This window comes from Phasianus colchicus, chromosome 11 (assembly GCF_987193195.1).
Source record: "Phasianus colchicus chromosome 11, bPhaCol1.hap1.1, whole genome shotgun sequence".
NCBI classification, from domain to species: domain Eukaryota; kingdom Metazoa; phylum Chordata; class Aves; order Galliformes; family Phasianidae; genus Phasianus; species Phasianus colchicus.
The window spans coordinates 12,941,245-12,967,168 of NC_143446.1; the positions used below are offsets into that span (position 1 = coordinate 12,941,245).

General features: G+C 41.0%; 1 protein-coding gene across 13 annotated transcripts in view; it reads left to right on the forward strand.

Annotated features, from left to right (window-relative positions):
- Positions 1-25,924, forward strand: part of LOC116237322 (uncharacterized) — a 227,617-nt gene that overhangs the window by 83,132 nt on the left and 118,561 nt on the right. For 12 of the 13 annotated variants that reach the window (XM_090148353.1, XM_090148343.1, XM_090148351.1 and 9 more), the window contains 2 exons: positions 986-1,083; positions 18,736-18,818. In XM_090148353.1, coding sequence (XP_090004479.1) covers positions 986-1,083; positions 18,736-18,818 — 181 coding nt within the window. The remainder of the gene's footprint in view (positions 1-985; positions 1,084-18,735; positions 18,819-25,924) is intronic. The other variant, XR_016470133.1, reaches the window with a different exon arrangement.

Genomic DNA, 25,924 nt, shown 5'->3' on the forward strand with positions numbered 1-25,924 from the left:
GCAGTTTGCTGATAAACTTGCTGCAGAAGGCCTACTGATTTTACTGGCGGGGTGGGGAAGTGCTTCCAGGATCTTGACTACACAGGTAGTGAAAATATGTAGAGAATGTTTGTGCTGTGTGTGGGATAAAATTTTTCCATGTCCTGAAATCCTTTCCATCTGAGTGTAGTTCTTCTGCACAGTTCACATTGGTGCTGTTCCCACTTCTGCAGCTTCCATATTCTAAGCAATAATAGGATTAATTGTTCTCCAAGCTGGTTGTACATCTTTTAACATATGCGGTATGCAGGAGGCAGGCAATAAATAACTAAAAGAAGCCTACAGAGCAGTGGCTCCTGCTGAGGATTTTACTGAGCATATAGAGAAATTGATTCTTTTAAACTTCACTTGCTGAAGTGGAAAGTTAAAGAGAGTAAAAATACTAAGCGATAGAGTGATGCACAGGACTGTCATTTTCATTTTAGGATTCTCTCTATAAAACGTGCACATCAGAGACTTGGAAAGGCTTCCTAAGGAAAAGAAGCTTTGGTACAATGTCTCGGGGGCAGAGGGAAGCGCAGCACTTGACATGCTATTTAAAAGGCTGAAGGAAATGTCTTAAGGAAAGAAATGCTGTCCGTTCCGTATTTTGGTTCAGGGTCTGTGGTGCAGTCTTCTCAGTCAGTGCTTCTGATGAAATCAGTGGGATGCCAAACTGAAAATGAAATGTCTGCAGGCTGTGGAATTTGGCCCCGGCCAGGCTGAGGCTCTGATTTGGAGCTTGGCAGTGTCTGGACATGTGGCTGTCCCCATGGACACAGCGTCATTGCCAGCAGAATCCTGACAGTTGCTGGGAAAATCCCCTGACTTTTCACACAAAGAGGGACAGAAAGGTCTGAAAATCAATTAATCAAAGAACTGATCATTGAACAGCTTCATTGCATGAGTACTCTCGCCTCCTTCCTTGGTGACAAATGCTCTGACAGGCTTTTTTTCCAATGTGCAGTTCTCCATGTGCTGCTTGGTGCTCTGACCAGAGACCTCTGCATGGTATGAGGCTCAGTGCGTGGGTTAAGTGGCAGAAGCCTGTATGGACACCTGCAGGTATGTTTGAAGGGTGTATACCCAATTAATCCCATCCCATCCCAAGACATTCTAAACTGGGAAAACATTTTTGTTGTGTTTCTTTTTTCCTACTGTGCTTTTAAAGTGGACAACAATGGCAGCTGCTCAGAGCTGCGACGTGCTGCTGGAGCTGCCAGAAGGGCTTTCTTATTTTCTATTTTTCCTAAACTAAAAAGCAGTGAACCAGAAGATCCCTTGCTGCAAACAGACCTATAATTTGCTGTGCTTATGTGACTGGTTCCCTTGATTTCCTAGGGCCTGTTCCCAAGCTTGGAATGGAAGAGGTGCCGTTTTGATGTTTTCCCTTCTTCCTCTTCCCCAAGGCATTGGCTTGCAGTCACTGGACCTAATTTGTAGCTTATCAGATAGAGGGAGAAGAATGAAGAGCTAGTGAAGTGCTCCTTGGGCTTTGATCTATTTCACTCTTCCATCATTAATTTACTGGATGCCCCAGATGAGGCCAGGCAGGATATACCCCTGTGGATGATGCTGTGCTGGGCAAAGGGCTCTAATGAGCACAGCCTGAGCACAGCAGCATGCTTGTGGCTTCCAGGCCCAAGTGCATCCCCATCCTGCTGGAATGGGCAGAGAAGCATGCATCTGCCTGCACCTACCCTTAATCTCTCCTTGTCTTGGTTCTGTCAAAGGGGGCTAATAGCCCACTGCATCACAGATGTAGCAGAGGATAAAAAACTATTAATCACTTTATTGTACTGAGGATACATTTCATTCCCCAAGTAGGAACGTGGACCATGATCCTCTGAAGCTAACATTTAACACCTTGGTAGCTGCGATTTACATAGTGTTGTCCCTGAAACCACTGTTGAATGGTGCTGAGGAATAACTTCTGACCTATTATGTGTTTAATCTGGGAGGTGATCCATTGTCCTGAGTTACTGAAAGTGAAGGATTTGCATTGCTGGGTCTGTAATAAGAGAATAGGAAGGATTTATGTCAAAAATAGTGTCTCTGAATAGATGGTTGGGAAGATCTCTTCAAATGCAGAAAAGCTTGTCTTTCTTAATCTATAGTCTTTCTAACATCCAGGAAAATCTTGCCCTAACTGCAGAACTCGCTGGGTAATTGTATCTCACGTTCCACAGGAAGAGATTTATCTTGGGAAGGTATTAAAAGCTTCAGTTACACAGTTGTCATCTAGGAAGATACAGTATTGATTGATCTTGGAGCTTCATTTGATTGGTTGCGTTGGTGATTACAGTATCGATTGGTCTCACATGCTGTGTTTGTTCTGTGCGCTGCTCCGTTGCAGCAGGAATTAGTCCTGCTTGCTGCTCGCTGCATGTTTTTCGGGAGAGGAATCAGGCAGAATTCATTTTTCACTAGACAGTCTTACAGAGTAATTAACTGAAAGGAGGCTGGTGAGAATTACTGAATTACCCAGGGAACGCGGTGCAGTCAGAGTTTTTTCAGGCATGTGTAAATAAAGAAATTTGCATTCTCCAAATATTTTAAGCAAATACTGTATTCAAAGGGAAGTGTGTAATTTGAAAAAGTGCAGAAAAATATAAGAGCTGCAAGCAGTTTCAAAACCTCACCGCCACAGCTAAGGCAGAAGGGAGATTGCATAATGCCTGCTGAGCTGTCCCCTGAAATGCTGTGGCTAGGGAGGGAGAGGAGGATGGATGCAGCCTCCACATCAACTCAGGTTCTAGCCAAAGGTTTGCCAAATGGCTTGTCTTGCTTTGTCACTGTCTGCATTTATCAGCGCTGTTGCCACATGCCAGAAGAGACAATGTTTGTGGGGATGTACAAAGGAAATGTAGAGTCATTAGTTTTGGAAAAGACCACTAAAATAATCTAGGAGTTGGTCTGAAACCAGAAGTCATTCTCTTCTAACTCTGCAGTTGAACACAGATGACTCCAAGTGAAGCCTCCACCACTGGGAGGTCCCGAGCATTTCCTCAAGGTCATGTGAATTGTTTTGCTAATAACTACTTATCTCCCCAAATGGAGATTTCCCTTCCCATGGCTGCAGAGGGGGACATGTAATTAGATAGGCTCCAACAAAAGAAAAGTTTTGAACATGAATTTTAAATGCTTACTCTTAGTCATACCATCTGGTATGAGACACTAATTAAAATAGTGAGACATTTCTAGGCCTACATGTGTGCTGTGGAAAGAGATAAATGTACTCAGAATGTGAGACAGCATCGCATGGTGTTGCTGTTGCACCAAAGCACGTTTTCATCAGTTCTGGATATCAGAGTTAGTTGCTAGTTGAAATACACTAGAGCAGGGCTGTAGTCCTTGTTTTTAATTTCACCACCAGTAAAACTGAAGAAATGGGAAAATTACTCATTTGCTTGACTTTCTCATGACTGGAAAGAATTAAAGAGCAAAGCAGTGAGAACCTTAGAAGTGAAAGTCACACATTAAACAAACCTATTTCCTCCAAAGTAGAAAAAGGTAAACAAAGTAGTAAGGAAAAGTGCTACCTTTCAGTGCTAGAAGTATTTGCATATGTGTATGCACTCACACTGAGTTGCAGGATGGGCTTAAAAAATACCCAGAGTTCAGCAAAATGAAAAAGAAGTTAAAGCACTTTCTTCTGCTTAACAGCTGATGAGATGAATAAGAGAGAACAATGTTTTGGTTGCTGGTTTTCTTTGCAAACATATCTGTGGGATTAATCCCTTTGTACAGGGATTAATCTTAAATTTAATACATAATTTAAAATTATCAGCTCATCCAATAGTTATTTTTTTTGTCTTCAGCGTTCAAAATATAATGCATTCTATGAATTTCTAAAGCAGTCATCATATAAATTCATAATGAAGATTGTTAACATCAATAAAGGGTCACTTGCCTTTCTGTTCTACTAATTCCGGTTAACAGAGGGCTGGAATTAAGGAGACCCTTAATGTTTAAGGCATTGCTTGAGGGTCATGAGCAATTTGTTGCTTTGTGCCAGAGTGGATTTGTACACACTGGGAAATGGGACTCATTAGTGCTGTCCTGAATATATATATATATATATATATATATATATATATATATACACGTTTTACTTTTCTGCAACAAATATTTGACATTTTGCTGAAAAAGTAAAACTGAAAATTGACATTTTCTGTGTTCTCAGGTGGAGGCTGTCTATTTTCTGCAGTCTTTAGAGCATCCTACTCTAATAGCTGAACCCTGATGCAGGAGATATCTGCCTCACTACATAAAACCACACAGATTGTATTCTCATGTAGGACTTGTATAGCAGAAATGAAATCACTCATAATCTTTACATCAACTTATTTGCTGAAGAATGCCATTTGTGTGCCTCAACTCATGTTTCCTTTGCTTGAAATGTAATGACCATCTGACCAGTTAGTGGGTAACTGAATATATAACTCTTAGGATGAATGCCCAGTTTACGGACGCGTGTGGGTATTACATCTGGGGATCCTTGGAAGTATGCTTCATCAGAGAGAGCTTTTATCGTCCTGAGAAAGCAACTGTATTTTAATGAAGGTCACCCCTATGGAAGGTAAAACTGCTGTGCAGCATCTCTACAACCCAGAAATCAATTCATATTGCTGCTTTCCAGGGCAACTGCAACTTTGGCTTGAAATCCGTTCTCCAAATCTTTCAGTCAAGTTTTCCAGGTCATTATAATGCATAGAGATCTGCTATGCCATGGCTGTATGATCATTAAATTGGGGAAAAAAAAACTGCTACCGTGCATATGTTGACAACCAATTTATTCATCACAAAATAGCAAAGCATTGAGTATCCATTCCGTGTCAGTTGGAGGGCACTGTGCTATATTTGTTGCCATCATCATTATGAGGGTTACAAATGATCTACCTGGAGCTCAGCATATATCTTCTAGGATGAAGTGTCAACACAAAGATAATAGGGGTGAATTTAGAGTACAGCTTTAGGTGTACGCCTGCTGCTTTGCACTGCAAGTCAATAGATGTTGGTTGAAAACTGCAATGAGAAAGTCAAGGAAAAGAAGTCTAATTCAGTAACCTCAGTTTAGGCATTTTTGTTTGGCAGCTGATTGTTTACACTGCCCAACACTGACAGCAGCAAAGTGCAGTAAAAGGGATCTACTTTCTGAAGAAATGTTTTTTGTCCTAATCTTGTTTTGTGTGGTTGTCATGAGGAAGTACATGGAAGGAATAATCAGGAGACCAGATGGCATTTTGAATAGTGAGTCTATTCAGACATTTTCAAATCTCTAATTGGTCATTGGTTTTAAATGTTAATATGCTTCTCTAGTAAATCATTTCTATTCTTTCTTTTTGAAGTTTGCAAAGAACTATGAAAGAAATAAGAATATTGTTAACTGTGGTACCAAAAAATCAGTATTCAGTGGTGCTCCATAGTAGCTATGAACTTCAGCAAATATGAATAATGATGGTCATTCAAACTAATTAACGAGTGACAGACTGAAGAGGAGTGCAGTGTCGTATTTTGTGTTGATGTAAACAGGCAAAACTATTGAGTGAAACTATGCTGTTTAATACTAGCAGAGAATGTAGTTTGATGTCTGCATTTATATCCTTGCCTCGTGCTGTGTTCTTTGCCTAGAGGAGAATGCCTCAGGAGAGCCTCGTGCAACACTGCAGGAGAAAGGTTGCACAAATAGATTTAGATTAAAAAATATCTATATCTGAACTTACCCAGGACATGCATTGCATTGGATGGAATGCTGCACATTGTTAACAAAGTGGGAAGTCATGGTGAGAGAAGGCAAGTCAGGATGCTTTTCTGGAAATTGTTTCTCGCTACTCTTTTGTGAAATACCAAGCATGGTTACTACAGATTTAAAGTGGATTTTCATGCTGTCCCTGTCAGCATTTGCATATAGTGAGAAATATCTGCAAAACCTCCAGGAAGGATGGTGGGCACTCACACTGCCCTCAGTAGGGCAGGTTAATGGAGTAGCGTGAACTCAGCTCTGAGGAGAGGCAGCAGATCCAGAGTTAAGTTACAGTTTTCAGCACAGGGAAACTGAAGACGTGGAACTTCAGACAGGAAACCATCAAACTTACCTTGCCAGTTCTCCCTTTGAATTTGATATGCACGTCTATCACTGAAGACCCTTCTACCAGTTGTTCAAACCATTGACAATAGCAAGGTCCTTGGTGACTTGGTGCCCCAGTGAAGGTTGAAGAGCAGTGCTGGGCTTTTTTGAGGGGATTGTTAGGCTGCAGTAACAGTGAGGTGGCTGTCTAGGAGATGCTGCCTGCACAGCAAGGAGAATAAAGCTTTGTAAGCACTTGCCTTTTTCAGCTTCTTCAGCAAGTAATTGCTTTGTGCTGGCCACAACAATTTCCAGGCAATCAGTGCTGGAGAGTGTGGAGCACTTCAGTGTCTGGGTTTAACACTTCTATAATTTAAAATGCTACTGTTTATGTGAGTCAACAATATAATGCCTTAAAGAAGCAAAAAGATGGTGTATGCACATATTAAAGCATCTTGTTTCAGAGGCATTTGGAACCACAGGGATTCTTTGCACTTTTCATGAAGCGATTGACAAAATAGGATCAAGCTATACCAAGAAACAGCATCAGCTCTGGAAAAAAAAACCAACCAACCGTCACTATATGTGGAGTGCAGATGGTGCTTTTGGTACTTGATATTATAGCTGTTTTTAAGTTTATTGGAGAAAAATATGGATTTTTAAGTCTTACACCTGCATGCTGAGAGGAAGCATATGTAGAGACTCACTGAATCCCTTGGTGTATTCTGAGTGGCTTTTTACACACTCGGAACTGAAGTTTGCCATCCTCCCTCACTGTGAACAGTATTTAATTCTGAAATGGTTCTGCTAAAGTCAGACAAAATCATGGTGGAGATAAAAGGGACATAAGATTTTTGTCCTCTGCATTAATGATCTGGTTGCAAAGAATGAAAACCATGTGCATATTTTTCTTTTATGATTGCTGTGCGTGTGATTGTTCATGTGTGGACACACCTGAACCCAAATGCGCATAACTGTATTTGATGCGTTTTTGCAAAGAGAGCCAATGAAGTAGCAAGGTCGTAGGCATACAGCAGGGTAAACAGGGCAGCTTACAGTGATTAGTTCAGAAGGGTTTCTTTGCAGGAGTAACAGATCAAAACTAGCTAGATGTTTAAATACAACTTCACACAAATGTCTAAGTTACAATCCTATCACTGCCTTTGTGCCTTATGGCAGTACTTTCCATGCTGCTGAGCCTAACTGGTCCCTTACCTTGTTGTCTACAATCATGCCATATTGCTTTCCTTTCCACTCCTTTACATCCCATAGAAGGGAAGCTCAGAGTTGCTCTCACACACTGAAATTCAGCTATTTTCAGGTGTGACCTCACCTTTTGCACATAAAGAGGTACATACTCTTGCAGTGTTATTTATATGTAAAATTATCCCTTTTTCTGAGTGAGCTGGCATCACATCTCAACAAGATAATGCAAGAGAATTGGAAATCTTCGTATTACCACTAAGCACATTCCCTTGTGAGAAGTGCAATTTTCAGTTTTCCCTATCAAGAATGCAGATTTTCTGCATCAAGTTTTGACCTGTTTTATGAACTTTTGGATGCCTTTTTGACACTGGGAGTTTAAAGGGCAGAAATACGAAATAGCAGTGCTTCTCATGGGCTGTAGTGTCATGTTCTTTCCACCTTGTGCTGTGCAATCTGCAGGCAGAGTGTTTGCATAGTAAGTGCCATGTCAAGCCAAGGTTAAAGCAGGATTATTTATTCCTTTTTTTTTTTTTTTTCAAGTTGGGATCAAAGTACAGTGCTCATCATATGGAAATTGCATTTGAAACAGCTGAGTTCAATTACCTTCTCAAATAATTGTCAAGAACATGCAGTTGCTTTTGAGGTACGGTGTATTGTTTACAGGAAAAGCTGACCTTGAACATACTCACATGGCCCTCTGATTTCAATGCACAGCTCTTCAGGCGAAATCTAAATCCTGCTGAGGGTCAAATCCAGGCTGCTAGGGGCCAGAGACAGCCAACTAATCAGGCACCATGCCACATGGATATCAGAGGAAGGGCTTGTACCAAGCATGCTATGTAGCTTGCTGCTGAATTTTGGCTTCTCTCTGCTGGCCGAAACAATTTGAACACTGAGGAGATGGCAGCCCAGCTCTGTTCATCCCCAGCCCAAACTCTGTACAGTGGTAGTGAACATGAGGAATGTTGGGTGGCCCAATGGGAAGTGTCTGGGACTGCTTGCCAGCCCTGGCATTCTCTGCCTGCTGGACTGCTTGTTAGCACCACTGCACAGGCGTCTCTGTTACCTGTGAGTTTATACCCCAGCTTCACTATTGCACTTCTCTATTTGTTCCTGCCAAGAATGAGTTTTAAACGTCCCTCATGCCTGTTCCAAGTGGGTGGAACAGTGGCAAAAAAAAGCTGCTTTGATTTAAGTGAGTGAGGGGGCAGAGCTACTCTGTCTACCTGATTATTTATCTCCCTAGTTACACACAGCACTTGCTTTCTCTGGAGTGATTCAAGCATATCATAACCTCTTGCTTTAGCTCTTTTATCATGCTGGTTTGCTACTACAATTCAGGCAGAAATCTGTCTTGGCCTCTGCAGAGCATCTCACTTTATTGGACTCCGATGTGCCTCCCCTATGTTTTTTTCAAGTTTCCCGTTTATCATGTGGAAGACTCCGAGAACTGCATTGAATGCTTTGGGATGGGCAGATTAGGCTCTCACAGCATTAAAAGCCTTCCTCCGGTGCCAGCTAGAGATAAATGGGTGTGAAGACAGGTGCTCAGCAAGCCTTGCTGAGCATGGAGCATGCTGTCTCTGGGAATGCAAACAGTTCAGGGATTTTTACCAAAACATCATTGATTTCAGAATGAGCAGCAGTAGACTCATGGCTTTTCTCCAGTCTCCTGCTCTGCTATGGATGATTCACACATACAAACACTAGAAGCGATGCCCAGGAGATTTGAGCTCAGTTTCTGGGTCAGTGGAAATCCTGAAGTGAGCATGTCATCTGAATTTTGCATTAATACAGTGAATCCTGATCGCTTCTGTCCTTCCCAGGCATAACTATCTCTCACTTCTCCACAACATTTTTTGCCATATGTGGAGATATGCCTCCTCATCACGTACTCTGGGTAAACTGTCAGACGTGATGCTCAATGAGCCTGGCTGATGCACCAAGTAGAAGGAGGAACATATGGTCTGGACTGTGGTTGAGTATTTGGGAGTGAGTGAATGACGTAAAGAGAGGAGGGGAGGAGAAAATAGTTTGGCATAGTCTGTCAAAGGTGTCATGAGAACTCTTATGTGGTGCACATCAGTCACTCTGAAGTGCTTTGTGGCCACAGGAACTTCTTGCAGCTGGCAGGAAGAAGATCCATGTATTTCAACGTATGGCAGTAGACTCTGAGTTTGGGATCTGCATATCTTGCTCTCTCCAAATGTTTCTTCTGGAAACACAGTGTGTTATTCGGGGCTGAGGCTATCATGGTATTTAGGTCATTTTAAAGTCAGTGGGAGTGGGGATAGTGACTTCACAGGGTTCTGATAAAGATTGAAGGCTGGGATGCCAGTGTGCAACTAATTAAATAATAGGTACATGAAGAACCATTAAGAGTAACCCTCAGGTCTGTAGGAGTCTGACTGTGGGGCATCAGCTTCCCCATCCCTGCAGTATGTGAGAAAGTCTAAAGAACTTGATATAATGAATTCTGAAATCTATTTAAAAGTTTGCTTGTGAAGGCATGACAAGGCAGACTGTGTACTTCTCACATTCCTAGATTAGAAAACCTGAATTAGAGCATTCTGTAGCTTTGTATTTGTCAAGAACTGGTTCTCTTGCTGGAAGGTATCCAGCCAGTGGGAGTTTGGAGGTTTACTTTGTACAGAAGAGCATGAACGTGTGTGTTTGTGTGTGCGCACAGGGGAAAGGTAAGAGGAGGTGGTAAGCAGCTGGTGCTTTCTTGTGGTAATTCCTTCCAGTGTGCTTGAAACTGGGGTTTCACTTTATGGATCCTGAGCTGCAAGTTGAGAGGAGTTGGTTTCTCCCTCTTTGTGTATCTCAAACTATAGGAAGAAGAATTGATTTAATTTCATCTTGTCTGATCCTGATTAATGAAAAGTCATTTCTGCTAGTTCTGGGCTGAGAAAATAATCTTAGACTATTTTGTAACCTCGCAGATATATGTATGTGTGTGGCAGGTAGTTCTATAATTCTAGAAATTATGACAAGGCATCCATAAAGATGAGGCTGAAACCCTATGCAGCAGCACTGTAGCTTAAAGGAGCGTTATTTAATACCTATTAATGGAACTGCTGAAGCATAAACGCGCTCAGCTCAAACAGATATTGTTAACTCCTTTGTGCTAGCAGTCTTAGGGTAGGGTGGCAGATCCTTCACAGCTGCCTAGAAGAGTGTTCTTCCCTCTGTTCTGTATAGGATACTTTTTGTGTGTAGTAGGGAGGGAATTCAGCCTCCTTTTGAGGGATGCTGGTAGAGTGGACACTTTCTGAGCACCCTGATCAAGCTGTAGATGTCCTGTTCATTGTAGGGGACCTTTCAGGGTCCCTTCCAACTCAAACAATTCTATGACTCTTTGCTTACCTATATATTCAAATATATTGGGTACAGCTCTTGCACATTGTGGGACTGATATTCAGGTAATTACTTCTTAAAAAGAAAGAAACTGTGTGTATTATGGAACTTAAGGTGTCTTAGAACCAAAGGATTAAAACAAATATAAAAGTTGAATTTCCTGGGTAATACATGATTCACAAAGGGCTTAAAAAACAGCAGTCGTTAACATGAAATTGATAATGAGAGTAAGCAGTTTTACAATCCATTTGCTTCTTGGGCATGTCTACACAAGAAATGTAGTGAAACTTTTCTGGAGAGTAATTTAATTAAAATTGGTACAAACCCCCTGTGCAGACTCTAGGTTAGGTTTGCATTGTGATGTGAAGTATAATTCTTGGCATGTGTAGATGGCCTACAGTTTGCTAATTAGAATAAGAGGTGAAGCTGGTGCAGGTCAGGCTTCTGCCCTGCGGTCTCTAATCATCAGCTTAAAAGGTGCACACCAAAACCTGTGCTGTCCACTGCCTGCCAAACCAGTCACTTGGATGGATGTAAGAGTTTTGCTTCGGTGATCTTTAAGAAGGGCTGAACTAAGGCAGAGGCAAAGAGCAGCAAAAATATGCTGGTCATGGAGCTGAGGCATGCTGTAAGACCAGATCTTCACCTCTGTTGGTGGCAGCTTGAGCTGAGTTCTCATGTCACGCTGCAGTCAAATAGGAACTTTGTTTTTCTCTAGGGTGCAATTTTGGACGAATAAGGAAGGCTTTACCTTCCTCCAACTGTCATATTCTCCTAACATGCTGCTCTGGAGCTCTGCTTAGCAGGGCAGATTGACCAGACCCCAGATTTCCTAGGAAAGGTCTTTCCATGTCTCCAGGGGGTCATCAGAGCTTGAGGGCAAGACAAGGGATGGGATCTGAGCATTGTGCTTTTGTTCTCTCCAGAGATGAACTGTTTCTGCCTGTTACTGGAGCACTGGGAATAAAAAGCTTCTCTTACACAGCCTGCTGCCTGAGCCTGCTCAACAAAGCGTGAGGATGGTTTCTGGCTCATCTACTTATTCAGGCTTTTAATTATTTACCAGCTATCCTCGTGGTGAGGAGTTGGTGCCTGATGTTATTGAGGTACTTATTCGAGCGTTCACATTTATGCGGATGCATTCTTTTTATATTGGATTTTGGGTAGTCATGAGCTATAGTAAGGAATTAAATGTCATGTAAGGAAGAAATGTGACCCATTGATCAAGATACAATGGCCCACCTGTGAACAGTCTATCCTGGCTGTGAATTGGCTGGGCCCCGGAGTGGCCCATTCAAAAAGGAACCAATGTTTGCATTTTCAAGCAGCTATATGCAGAATTACAGATGTTTATACAACACACATGCACTACTTGAGCTGCAAACACGTTGTTGTTGTCCTTGTGCTGGTCCTGTTTTGGGGCTGCTTTAAAAGTTCTCCTGGATAAGAATACGTGATGCTTGACTGCTTGCGAAGAACAAGGCCCAAGCTACAGGCAGGGAAGAGTATATCCACTCTACAGAATAACAAGTCTTTGGGAAAATCACAGTGCATAGAAGTACTCAGCAGCTCCCCAGTGCAGTGGTGTCACAGCTGGGTCTGCCGTCTCAGCACACCAACAGGAGAGGACAGGGCACGACCAAATCAACACAAATAAGCTCAGAAGAGTCTCCAGGACTTAACCAAAGAATGTATTTTAACTGGAGAGTTGAGAGTTAAGGAGCATGTGGGACTATATGTTTCTCCTTTTGAACCTGTCACAGTCGATCGGTATAGCTGCACAGATTGCAGAGAACAATTGTAATTTGTCCTGCAGAAGGTCCACACAGGAAGTGCTTGGGGTTTCCTGCAATTCGCTGGAGAGTTGTCACGTTGAGAGCAGGCATCTGAGCTCCAGTGTCTGCTGGGGAGCTATTTGCAGTGCAGGTAACTTGTAATTACAAACACTTGATAGATCTCCTTCAGAGAAACTGGGGTATGGTAAGATGCTCGAGTTGGTCATGGCTGATTCCACTTCCTGTAAGGAAGGGGCATTTCTGTGATTTCCATCTCAGCATAAAGGTATTGTGCCGCAGTACTGTGGAAGATGTACTGAGGGCTCAGCCAAGCTTTAAAATATTTCAAGGATCTTTGTTTTGCGGAGATCAGTGGGTTCCTTTGCTGGTGAGCTGAAAAGCCTGGGGAATACAAGAAACCTGATTCAAGTCGTTTTTGTGAGAACGATACCACCCCCAACACCTTATGCAGCTGGTAAATATTCCTTTAGCAGATATCGAATCTCTTTTAGCTGTGTTCAGCAACCTGCACCTGACCACCAAATTTCCACTCTCTTCGCCTTGGCTGACATTTATATAAGAAAGAGCTGCTAACTGTTCTTTTGTCAGCACAAGAAAGTTTAGCACAGGAGGAGACAAATATGATGGGCACCATATGGCAGCACTCAGAGCTACGCTGATCCCTGTACATCCATCCTCTCTAATGGTTATGTTGAGCCATTGTTAAGGGAAAAAAATGCTGGTTGCTTGAAACGTTAACTCCTGGCTGCTGTTACATACATACATTCCCTGCTGGATGTCTTCTTACAGTCACAGGGTGGTTGAGGTTGGAAGGGACATCTGGAGGTCATTTAGTGCAACCTTCCTACTCCAGCAGGATATCCTATTGTAAATGTGGGTAAATGTACATGCTGTACCCAAATGGATTTTTAGTAGCCTCAGGGAAGGAGGATTTGAGTATGGAGTTTTTGTCATATCTAGATCTCATTTGCATTGCCCTGTGATTTCCAAGCAGTGAGCATTGGAATGGAGCTGACAGCAAGATGAGAGGCAGGTAAATAAGAAACCTGTAGTCATGGGTGAGGACTTCTTTCTGGGTCTGAACATAAAGATGAGAGAGGAATAAGATGTGTGAGCTAGCATGTGAGTGGAGCTTTCTGGAGGAGTTTGGCTTTTGGGTCTGTCTTTATATTCTTTGGAGTCTGGATTTCCTAGGCATGTAAATGCTTCTTGCTGGTTGGTGTGTGCCACGGGGGTTACTGTGGATTGAGTCTGACCTGGTATACGATTGTTCTGCTGGTTGGACAGTGTGAATTCTTACATTAACAGTCACGGAGACTCAGAACCTTGCTGTCCTGTGTAATTGAGAATCACCTTGTGAAATAGCACTGGGGTGATTTCTCACTTGAGGTCTGGTAGTGTTGGAATGTGGCTTTCTGTTAGCGTTCCTGTGATCTGCCAGCCTCAAGGAGCTGAAGAATTTAAAGCAGGTCAGCAAAGACTGCTCTCCCTCTGGGGACGGAGCTGCCCTGAGAACCGGATGACAGCAAATATTTTAGCCTGTGACTTGAATATCTTTGGAAGCATTGGGGGGTTCTAACTGGTTTCATAGTCTGAAAAATGGTCAAGAAGCCGACTTCACCTTGTTTGCTTGTGATGCAGAACAGGGTTTCATAATGATACATCCATGCCTATTAGAGCTGATGTTTATTAAGGATGAATGCCATTTTGCAAAGAGGTTGTTAGAGTGAAATGCATAAAGAAAAAAATTATACTGCAAACAATAACAAGATCCCAGAATTACCTTGAACTGTGCAATTGAGATTCTCACCGGCTGTCAGATCATCTCTGCACAAGACTGAACTGCTGACATTTGTTTAATTACAATGTATTTATTAAAGGGACAACAGCCTAATCGCTCGTGCGTGCCTGCTTTCTGTCTTTTGTACAATGTCTCTATTCAATGTGAATAAATTCTCATTAAAATGAAGAGAAAATGATTTATTTTGCAACCATTGTGTGCAGAGATGATGCTGTAATTTAAGCTTATATAGAATTGTGGAGTGCTAGTTAAAAAAGAAAAAAAAATGTTACCAAGAAAAAGCAGTCTTTCTGGGAAGAGAAGCCCTGCAGAAATAGTGTGAGATTGTGGTTTGGCAAAGTAATGCTCTTTCAGTTCAGTCAGAATTTCCTTCACAGGAGCAAGTAAACTTGTCCATGTTTGAAGGTTGTTTTAGGACACTTTGGATTGTTTTCAGAGTGTATCATCTGCAGTTTGTATATCCATGATGAAATATGTAGCAGACTTGCTTAGCTGCAGGTCAGTGTGAACTTTTACTGAAGCTTTTTAAAAGCTGGGACATACAAAAAAAGTATCTCAAGTTTCTTTACGCTCCAAAAGCAGAAGAATGGAACAGAGTGTGCAATAGGCTTGGTATTTTTTGACTTCTTGGAGAAGTGAGACAAGTGTAAATTAAGTCATTTCAGCATCACTGCAGCCATTGATTGCTCTGCAAACCCCATGCTGCTGGAAACTGCAAGCACATGGGAGAGATGGGCAATGGGATGAGAAATCTGTTGGTGAATGAGTGGCAGTGCGGCTGTGCCTCTACAGGAATCAAATACCAGAACAAGCTAGAAAGCTAATCCATAAGATGATTCATGCGATAAGAACTTATCAAGGTGATTAAATAAGTGAGGTCCGTGTGGTCTGTTGCAATTAATGCTCTTTGGATAAGCTAGGCAGACTCTGGATGTTGGTATTCATGTGGTCCATGCGTGTCAGCATTGCTGAAAGCATGAAGAATTCAGCTATAATCAATAACTTCCAATTGTTTGGCTCTAATTGTTAGCATTTAGTGAGCAAAAATATCCTTTTCTTGCATAACTTAAAGCTTTTGAAAACATTCATTACAGAACTACAAGGTTTGCTCTTGAGAGTCATGTTGTTGCATTTAATTGCCTATCTGGATTGGCAGTTTATGCACTGCAGCATTTTACACCCCTGTACCACCCTTCATGCTCCCTGCTGGGAAGTACTGCAGGTTTTAAGAAATCTGCAGTCAAACTGAAAGGAACAAAACCAAAGCCATTCCAGACAGACCTTTGGGAAACTGTGTTGAAAATGCAGCTGGGAGCCTGGAAGGGGCAAAAAGGTTTGCAGTAAGATACTGATTCTCTGAGGAATTCTAAAAGAAGGGTTTAGAACTACAGCAGCTAAGAGAGAGGGTTTTTTTCTAACAACAGTACAGCACTTGGAGTATCTGTGTAACATTTGTGGAGAGAATCTGTTTCTGTAAACTGCTGCACTTTTGAACGAGTTACTGTCTTTAGCAAGCTGCAGTGATGTTAAAGTCCTTTCTTGCAAGGCTTGTAGAGGAAGACATAGATTTGAGGATCACTCTGCAATCATCCCTGTGAGGCCTGATGCTGGGGAACAGGAGAGCAATGACAAGCAGTGTTTTCTGTTCTTGTTTCCCATAATTTCCAACATGATGAACACCTTGGTGTCAGAAGTCTTAAAATGAGATGATCTCATAAAAACAAATAGTCTCTGCCAGCAGAGTTGTAAGCTGGGACTACTCAACAGTGATCTGGTGAGAGTAGTTAACTGAGAATGGGATGTGGATTTAGGTCTAATAGATTGTCAACAGAAGTGTTCTGATAAGCTCTTAAGTGTGCTTCCAAATCCAGCTTCCAAAGCAAGGGAAGTAATACAGTAATACAAGTTCACTATTATTGTCAGTGGTTTCTAGTTAATTATCTGCTGTCTGAAAACATCACTGAAAAGCACAAAGCACTGTTTAAGCCTTGCTTTGTGTCTCTTTATTCAATTAATGTGTTCCTTTGTTACATATGTTTTCTTCCTCTAGCTCTCAATGTAGACTCCTCAGAATATGTTATTCTTCTGATATGTCCAGATAATACTTCTATAAGTTGAAGGAAAAATATGATTTGAAAAATATATATGCGTGCCTTGGTTAGTACTGAGAGAGGAGAAAACATATGAGGAGAACAGTGATGACTTATGTTGCTCAAACAATTATTTTGTCTGCCTTCTCTTTTATTTTGAACTCTCATTTTAACAATCCCATAAGTCTCCTAAAGCTGATATCTACTCTTAGGTTGTAATGTTTCCCTGCTGCCTAGTTAAAGTAAGGTGAAAAGAAGCCTCATGTTCCATACATTTGCTGAGGAATTTTTTTTGTGTGTACAGTTCACATAAAATTGCATCCATTCGGCTCATGATCCGAAGTGCAATTCCATTAACAAGGCAGCACTCTACCTTTTGTTTGGGCTGTTATGCTTAAAGCCTGTTCCAGTTGTTGTGTCCCACTGAAATAGAAGTTTTGCAGGTGGTTTAGTTTAGTTCATTTCCAATTCTGTTGTATTTTCTTTGTTTGTACCCTGAATAACTTTGTAGAAACGATTTGATAAAATCGTTTTCATTTTACCATTTAAGATAAAACTTGTACTGAGAGTAGAATGCATTTATTTGTAAAAAATTGCAGTTGTATAGTATGGAGAGATGATTTTTTTCTCTGTCATCTTCCCTCCACTTTGAAGCCTGCAGAAAAAAAACCAAAACGTTTTCTGTAGATTATGAAGAACCCATGTGGCATTGTTTGCCATTTCTGTATGGCCTGGAGGGCACAGAGATCCCTGTGCATACAAAGTTTTTTAAAGTAACAAAACAAAACTTATTTCAGTCTGGAGTTCATCGTTCTTCCAAAACAAGGACATGCACGACGACCTACCTCAAGACTCGCTAAGCCAACCGTAGTTCTCAGAGGTACCTTGCAAACAGCTGTCCTTCCAGAGTCAGTAGCTGGTTGGTTTTAAAGTGGATGCTGTACTGTAGCTTCACAAGGACATGTCTGAGGAAGCCCTCTATGACTACCTAGAAATGATGCATTCAAGGTGAAACATTCCAGCTTAGCAGCGCTACCCCAGTGAGGACACCCTATGGGACCTTTAGGATTATATAGATTTCAGTTCTCCTTTGCAGTTGACCAGACCTGAGTAAAGCAAGTTTGTTTGCCATTGAGTTGACAACAGTTCTGTTGGTGAACAGGCTACTTTTTACCTGATGTACTGAGCAGCGTGATTTTATGGCTTCTATGAATGCTCCAGCATTTTTGCCCACAGTACTCTGGTGTCTCTATGCTAGAGTCTGGAGCAAGGGCTGCCCTTTTTACAGCACCTAACATGGTGAAGTCATGGGCAAGCAAGAGTTGCAAAAATAGCAGTAATTAAGCTACCTCACTGAACCTGTCTGTGCTTTTGTGTCATAAAGTCTGTGCTTTGATGGGGAAAAATGAGGATACTGGAGGAAAACAAAAGGAGAAGAAAAATTTCCTTCCCTGGAGTGTGGACTGAGAATCTACTTAAATATATGCGTGGAAGTGCGCAGCAGAAAGACACCTAAGAATGAGACTGTAGTGATGAGAGCGGTTTACCAGCCCTCATGCTTCAACATAGGGTTTTTTTTTCAAATAAAACTGGAAAACAGCTGCTACTTTTTCTGCTACCCCCCACTCGAATGGACTGCTGGCCTTATACTTTGCTGCTGGCCTGGGAAGGTCAACGGGGACTTTGCTCACCTTTTCTATATGCTGCTGCTATTATGCACTCTGGCAACACTGGACATCTGCTAAGATGTGTTGCCGGCTACAATAAGGAAAGGGCAAGGGAATATTTTGTATCCCTGTTTTCTCACCTCAATAAATGTTGAAAAATGACCCATAGCAATGCATACTTGACCTGCTGGAGGCAATTGCTTGGTATCATTTTCCATTTTCTCTCTCTCTCTCATCTCCTCTTCCTCCCGCTCTAACGTTTCCATTTTCATTTCCTTCTAAGCAGAAGGATTTCTTCACCTGGCTTTTAGAATCTATTACCTGAGTTTTAGGATATGTTCTTATTTCCAGGTACAAAACTAAGATACTGCATAGATATTAACATAACACAGATCCTTTTTCTTTTTTTTTCTGGAATGTGCTTTTAGGTATCACCTTGGTCACTAATTTAATTGAATTGGATAGTGACAACACACTGACATTGTTAAGGTTAATGACCCAATGATTTACAAGACAAGGCACATTTACTGGCAAATGGATTTTAGTAATTGTTCCACTGAACAATGAGAATAACAATTTGTACATTGATCCACAAAGTCCTACTGCAAAGTCTCTGTTCTTCCTTCAGTAGTGTCCCTGTCCATAAATTCAGTATTGTTCAATGTTTTGTCAGTCTGGCTGTATTTTGCACTGAATTTCAGATTATTTCTTTCAATGTGATCCACAGCTTTTCATGCCTGTATGGAACATGGCTGGGTAAGATGGTGGCAAGAGCGAACAGCAGAAGATGGGAGGACAGAACCTCTACAGGTAGGGCAGTGCTTGCCACTGTGTAAGTTGAGCTTCTCCAGTCAGTGGTAAATATTTGCATCTCTTTGACATGTGTTTAATGTCTGTTTCAGTAGATTTGGGTTGGTCTGTGTTTCTTACCAAAATGCTGTGGGAGGCTTTGCCAATGCAGTAAGAGAATCCTTTTCTCAAGGCTATTATCCATTTTAAATAACTTCATCATCTTAGACAACACAAAGGAAAAATGTCTTTTCTCCTTGAATTGGTGTTCATTGCCATTGCTTGAAGTACATTCCTTTAGTTATCACTTAAATCCTAGTCATTGTTTACTACTTCAACAATTTTTCTTGCTGTGAGACCCATAATTGCTCCATTCATTTTGCTTAAACCATTTAAGTACTATGGCATGAGTAACTTCACTGGAGCCCGGGTTTTTGTGAACAATCAAAACTGATTAGGAATGATAGTAAGAAATCTTCAGTCAGTCAAAAGTGCCTGGTTATAAATTATTTAGATTGCTGGGTAAAGTTTCTATTGTAAGAGATGTATTTAACATCCTTATCAATTAATTGTCATTGGAAAATAGCTATTTAATCAGCATTGATCTGTTGTAAGGCTTCATCATCTGGCATTAGCCCAAACACGGAACAGATGTGTTTATTGAAGGTGGTTGTCTTTCCCTGCAGTATTATTGACATTGTTATCATTTCCATAGTGGTAATGGGCCAGTAACTGTTGGTTAGATACTGTTTGTTACAACACACTTTATAAACTTAATTCTACTGTCCTAAGCTTTATTAACCATTGATTTCTTCAGTTGTCCTTTTGCTTCCCTTATTAATTTTGTGTCATTCCTGGCTTCTTATGTATTGCTGCCAGCTTTCTCTTTTACATTTGTTGTTTATTCACATTTCCACCATGTTATAACTTCCAGTCCCTTGTGATGCCACAATGAGATTGCTTGTTCCAAGTTTTGTTGCAGTTATCAGTGATGTGTTCTTCCTTGCATTGCATGTGCTTTACCCAAGAAAGATTGCAAGGCTTCTGACCTGCATCACCATATTCACTATAGCATTGTGCTTAGGTGTCTTACTCACTCTTAGACAGCGATATGTTAAACAAATAAATGTTTCTCTTCTTATCAGAAGTGAAAAGAAAAAATCAAAGAGAAAATGATGTTTTAAAATGATTTTGAGTTAAAATGATGTATGGACTAAATGGAAATGACTTTTTTGGTAAATCTTATTTTAAACAGGAATATTCTAGCTGTGTTTATTCAGTGGTGATAGTATATTGATGAGCTTCTTGACAGGTATGTAGGATATTTATTTGTCTCAGTGGCCCGTGGCCTGCAGAGCAGTAAGATACTGAGGTTGCAAAGGCTGAATGGGAATCAGGTCCCAGTTTTGCTCAACTACTGACTGTAATTTCAAGCAGATTTTAGAGACCCCGAGATACCAGAATGAGTGGGAAGAATGTAACAGTGGAAAGTACTCTTTTTCTTCTGCCAAAATGATAATTTTGAGTTTAATCCTTAGTAAAATACAGAAACAAATGATAGAAAAGAGAAGCTGTAAGCATCAAGAGAATTTCAGAGCAATAAGTAGGGACTTTGGCCTTTTAAAGTACCCATCATAGCAGAGAGTTGAATAAAGACTTTGAGACTGTGTTTACAAATTAGAAAAGGAAGAGACATGATAGAAAGATACATTTAAGAAAAAACTGTGCAGAAAGAAGCTTGAAGAATATATTAACCTGTCTGTAAGTGTTAGGCTTACTGCGTATTAAGAGGCTGTGCTATATGTAAAAATCCTGCATGTTTCCTCATTTTATGTGGTTCAGCCTTTTGCAGAAGGAATATTCAATGAATTAATCTCTAACTTTTCTGATTACATTTTAAATATTTATGTTGTTAGCCTCTACATCTAATAAATCAGAGACTTTTAATGGACTGTGGCTTATTAAATCGTATCTTTTCTGTCAGTTTCATCAGTGGAATGGTAATGCCAAATGAGACCACACTAGCATTTCATTCCTTTTTGTGCTTGAAAATACCCAAACCACAGTCCTTCTACATTGATGGATGGTTTTTTGTTTTTGTTTTTTTTTTTGTTTTTCCCCCCATATCTGCTCTCAACTTATTTTCATATTGCATTTGTATGGACATGAATTTTCACTTTTCCACCCCAGTTAAACAGTCTTACTGAAAAGCGCGGGTTAAAGAAATTATTGTGAGGTCTGGGCAGTTAGATTTGTATTTGCTCATTGTTACAATTACTTGCCCAAACTTGTATAAAAGGGTACGTTACCATCTGACTCTTAGATTCAAGAATATGGTTAGTATAAGGAAAAACCTTAGTTACCAATTGGAAAAAAAAAAAAAAAAAAAAAAAGACCAAAAGACAAAACTATTACAAATGAGATAAACTTGAGGAAACCATTAAAGAAAAAAAAAAAAAAAGTATATCACTTTGTAACTGATGAGCACTGAAAAACTATCAGGAAAACAATCAGGAATAAGTTTACAGATATTCCTCAATTCAGAGTTTTTATGTTACTTATCAGATCTCTCTGAGCAAACCTTCGCCTTGCTCACAATCACGGGGAGATGAATACTGCACTGAGAATTACAGGAAAAAAGGCTTATGTTAGTTTGGCAAAAGACAGTGGTGCCCATTTATTTCCACGAGATGTTTACTTTTCTAAATTTCCTGATACTTTAATGTAGGATTAGGCATAGCATAATAAGGTAGTGCAAAATTCAGTGTGGTCCCAAGTCCAGACTGTGAGCAACCATTCTGTTATACTATGGGTCTGTCCTGTGGAGAGTGGAAACAATGAAAATCATCCTTTTGCTTCATCTGAATTTTTACTTATGGTTTTTAGGTAATACAGAGTATCTAGTGAAGATTTGATACAGAGACCTGCATGACATCCTGGTTTTTTTTTAAACAATATTCACATTCCTTTTTGGTTTGGTAACAGTACAGTGTTTTTTCTTCCCCAGAGCACTGCTGTCAAAGAAAACACCGCACCACCTACATTGTTCTTTACAATGTGGGACGTGGCTGATATAGGGCAGTTGCTTCTTCATATCTTTAAGGTCGTCTTACCAGCTGTCAGGTGGTTTCAGCACAGTCTAAACTGAGTTGGATCATCGAAAGATATCAAGAACTTAATGCTTAAATAGATGATGTAGAATATTTGCTTATTAGGCAACTGTGAATAGTATCCAGGAGCTTAAGGAAGCTGAGGTTGGAGGACAAATCCCCAGCTATGATCAGCAAAGACTTCAGGGTGGGCAGTTTCAGAGGAGTTTGTGTTAGGAGAGGAAGGAGTCGGAGGAGAAAGATAAGGTCAAATCTGAGTGAGAGCACAAAAACATCTCAGAAGAAGAGTGCTGAAAGGTTAGAGAGCAGCATGGCTGTTGGCTGTGCTTAGCAGGAGTTGCTGTGCCCATGGGAAGAGCGAGGTAGAGGTGCTGTAGGAAGGAGAGGGTGTAGGGAAGGAAGAAGTGTTGACATCTTTTGCCCTTTCTCTTTGATGAAATTGGACGGTGAGAGCAGGTGAGCTGCTTGCAGTGTGTGGGCTGGAGTTGTACTGCTGGCTGTTTGATGAGCAAAGTAATGCTGCTGCTTGCAGTGCTGCCCACAGCAGTAGGAAATCAGTGAGAGAAGGATGCAAAGGCAGCTCTAGCAGGTTTGGTGGGCTCAGAGATACCCAGGGATCAGACAGTGCTCCTGGGTACTCAGGAGTGCAGGAGGATTTTGTGCAAATCTACAAAACCCTTCTGTCCCTGAGTCCTCAAGTTCTCTCTTTGCAGACACAAACCAGCCTGGTTCTTCCTGCACAGTGATTTTCTCTCTCTACCCTGATAATCGGTTCACCATTTCCACTGCTGCTTTCCCAGGCTTGTCAGTAAGCAGTGCAAATCAAGAGATCTGTACTTGGTCGATTTTGAATTAGAGAGTTTGACAAATGTTTTCATTTGAGAAGGCAAGCTGCCTCATTGTGCTTGGTTTAACACGAGCACATTAGTGTGACAATGCTGGATTTAACTTTAGTTATCAACACTTTCAGCCCACATTGGTCTAAGTAATTGTCCTGTTTATACTCTGACAGGTTAAAATAATGTATTCTAGAATGAGAGCGCTCCTACTGAAGATGAAAAACAGCCCAAGAGGGTTATCAGCTGTTACTTACTGTGACAAGCGGTGTGAGCTAGATGTATGGATAAATTGCTAGTGCTCCAGAGGTTATTCCTATTAGCAGGAGACATGTAAGAAACTCTAACAAAGCATTAATACAGTGAAGCTACTAAAAAATCTTGTCTGTCCTATCCAGGCTCAGGACTAATGGGATGTTCCAGCATGTTCTTGATGCTGCACTGACAGGTGGTGATAGACCTTTAAATAAAACAGAAGCTCTGCAGGGCTGCTGGGAAGTGTCGAGCAGTGGTGAGGATTTAAAAGCTAATTTTAAGGAAAATACACGAATAAGCACATTTACCTGAGGTCTAAACACTTACAAATGTTGCTCCTGGATTCTTCTTTATGCAAAATCAAATAGTGTGTGCAGAGGGGATCTTGGCAGAGTAGGTATAAGATTTTCTATCTATAAAGGAGAGGTTTGTTTTCCTCTTTCGTAATTGTTCTTGGGATCAAAATAAAGCAGTTGTGTAAACATGAAGAATTTGGTTTCCATCTGGAGAACGATATCGGAAGTACTGAGGAATGGAACTCAACAGCTGAACACTTCCAGTGTTCTTAAATGACAGAATTGAGCTTCTGCCATTAGCTCAGTACAAGTGGCTCCATGGACTTCAGCAGTGTGATCCTATTCGTGCCCTTCTGTGTGTTACCTGACATGTGCCAATGCAGAATGCAGAGAAATCTCACACATAGGCTTTGTCTCTGTATAAAAGAAATAGCATAGAAATTTATGTGGCAGCAGAAACATGTCCTCTGGAGCTACGCAGTGGAATCGTAATTGCTCGTGCAGTAAAGATGGGAGATTTTGCCATTATTTTCTAGGAGACTCTGTGTAGGACTTCACTTTACTTAGGCTCATACTTGTTACCCGTGTCCCAGGAATCATTTCCAGAGGCATTCGGTAGGAGCAAGGAAATGGGGGACGAAGGCGTGCACTTTAACTTTCATCATAACATCTGGTATGGAAATATTGATGACCTAATTTCAGGTGGGATTTACATGTCATAATAAGAGGGCTAAAGGGGAGATTGCAGCAGCCTATTTTTTCTTCTATAGAAGCTGATCTTGGAGGACTAAAAATTGCCATGATGGGCAAGAAAGCAGTGCTGTAATAACATCTGGCACAGATGCTGGGAACTTCACAAGGGCATGCGATGGGCCCACATTAATTGGGAGGTTGTTAAGGAAGGGAGAAAGATGACATGGTATAAATATGACAACTAGAGCTGCAGTAGAAAAAGGAAAAATCACCCTAAAATGTGGAAAAAACATTGAAAACCTGTTTGAGCAGTGTAGGGGGACTTCCTCTTTTGGGAGCTGTGGTGTAGTTTTAGTCAATTTTCTAGCCAATCTCTTAAGTAAAAAAACAAAACAAACAAAACAACAACAACAACAACAACAACATGAAAAACATCAGCTCATATATTCACCTCCCAGAAGAGAAAATCTATTTAGTTTGCTTATTGCTTGAGTTCCTACTTCACAGTAATTAGAATACAGTAGCAGAAGAGCTTTGTAAATTGGCTTTCTGATGCTCTTTATAACAAAGGAACCTTATAAATATAATTGCATGAATATTTTGACATCTTCTTAAAAGGCTGGCTGTAGTGGGAGTCTTTGGGATACAAAGGCCTTGGGCAGAACTGAATCTGTTGCTTCTATTTCCTGGTGCATGAGATAGTTTTAAAGTGCAGAAGAATAGAAGTAGTAAATGGCAAAGTAACTCCAGTAGCCATCATCATTTCATTTTCTTCTTTTGCTCCTTCTTTTAAACCTGAAATAAAAATGCAGCTGCACAAAAGCCCTGCTTTGGCATGTATGCTCCTTGATGGGAGTTGTGCTCCTGACTCAATCTGTGCTTGAGTGGAAAGGCACCTGGAAAGCTGGGAGTACTGGGTTTTGGATGCATGTTCAGCAAACATTGGGCCTTTTCTTGGCCAGCAATGGGCTGTCGCTGTATCAGGGCTGGTAGTTAATAGGGAATAATTCTTCAAATTTCAGAGCCTTTGTGCTGAAGAGGTCAGTGTGTAAGAACCACAGGAGGAAAGAGGAATGCCAATGCTAGCATGCTCAGTGAAACGGGAACTGGCAGAAATTGGCCATGTTTACCAAATCTTACCTACAATACATTCATTTTAATTCTTCTTTTTTAATAAGTGGCTTGGGTTGTAACATGTTACAATGCAAAGCTTGGGCTTGTTTGCTATATCCTGCCAAGATGGTCCTGTTTAAGTATGTCTTCTGGCAAATGCAAAAGGCTCAGGTCAGGTGTCAGGGTCAGTGTTGATTTTAAATGGCTGTCATGGGGAACCTGATATTTAAAATGGGGAATGGGGTGAAGAGGTCAGCTGCTCCCCGTGTCCTTCTGGAGGCTGCTTGTGTTAGCCTGGTGTTTATTCATGAGGAGATGAGCTTTTTCTAGGAGGCACACAATATAAATATTTAGCACTGTCTGTGGAGAAGGAAAATATTGTTGGAACAATGTCTTCATTTGTCAGAGGAAAAATAGGGACTAATTTTTTTGAGAGAGATCACAATTAACTGCTCCCCATGAACTGTTTCTCTAAAGATTTCAGGCAGATGGATGCTCTTGCAGCAAGAAGAGTGAATGCCAATTGAGAGGAACATGGATCCATTTATAAAGCTGGAGAAATCATTCTGTCAGGCAGGATATAGATACACAAATTAAGCAGGTATCAAAATTATATCGTCTCTTCAGCTGCAACTGCCTCTCAAGAACAGACTATGGACAGGAATAGGTAAGCAGCATCTCAGCAGATCATAATTTAATTCTGCCAGTGTGCGACTACAGTACTAGGCACCTGCTAATGGCAATGACAGACAGTGCTGCCCCTCTGCCCAGCAAATCCCTTTGCATCTCTGGAACGTTGCAGCCTGTGGTTCCTCTGGACGGAG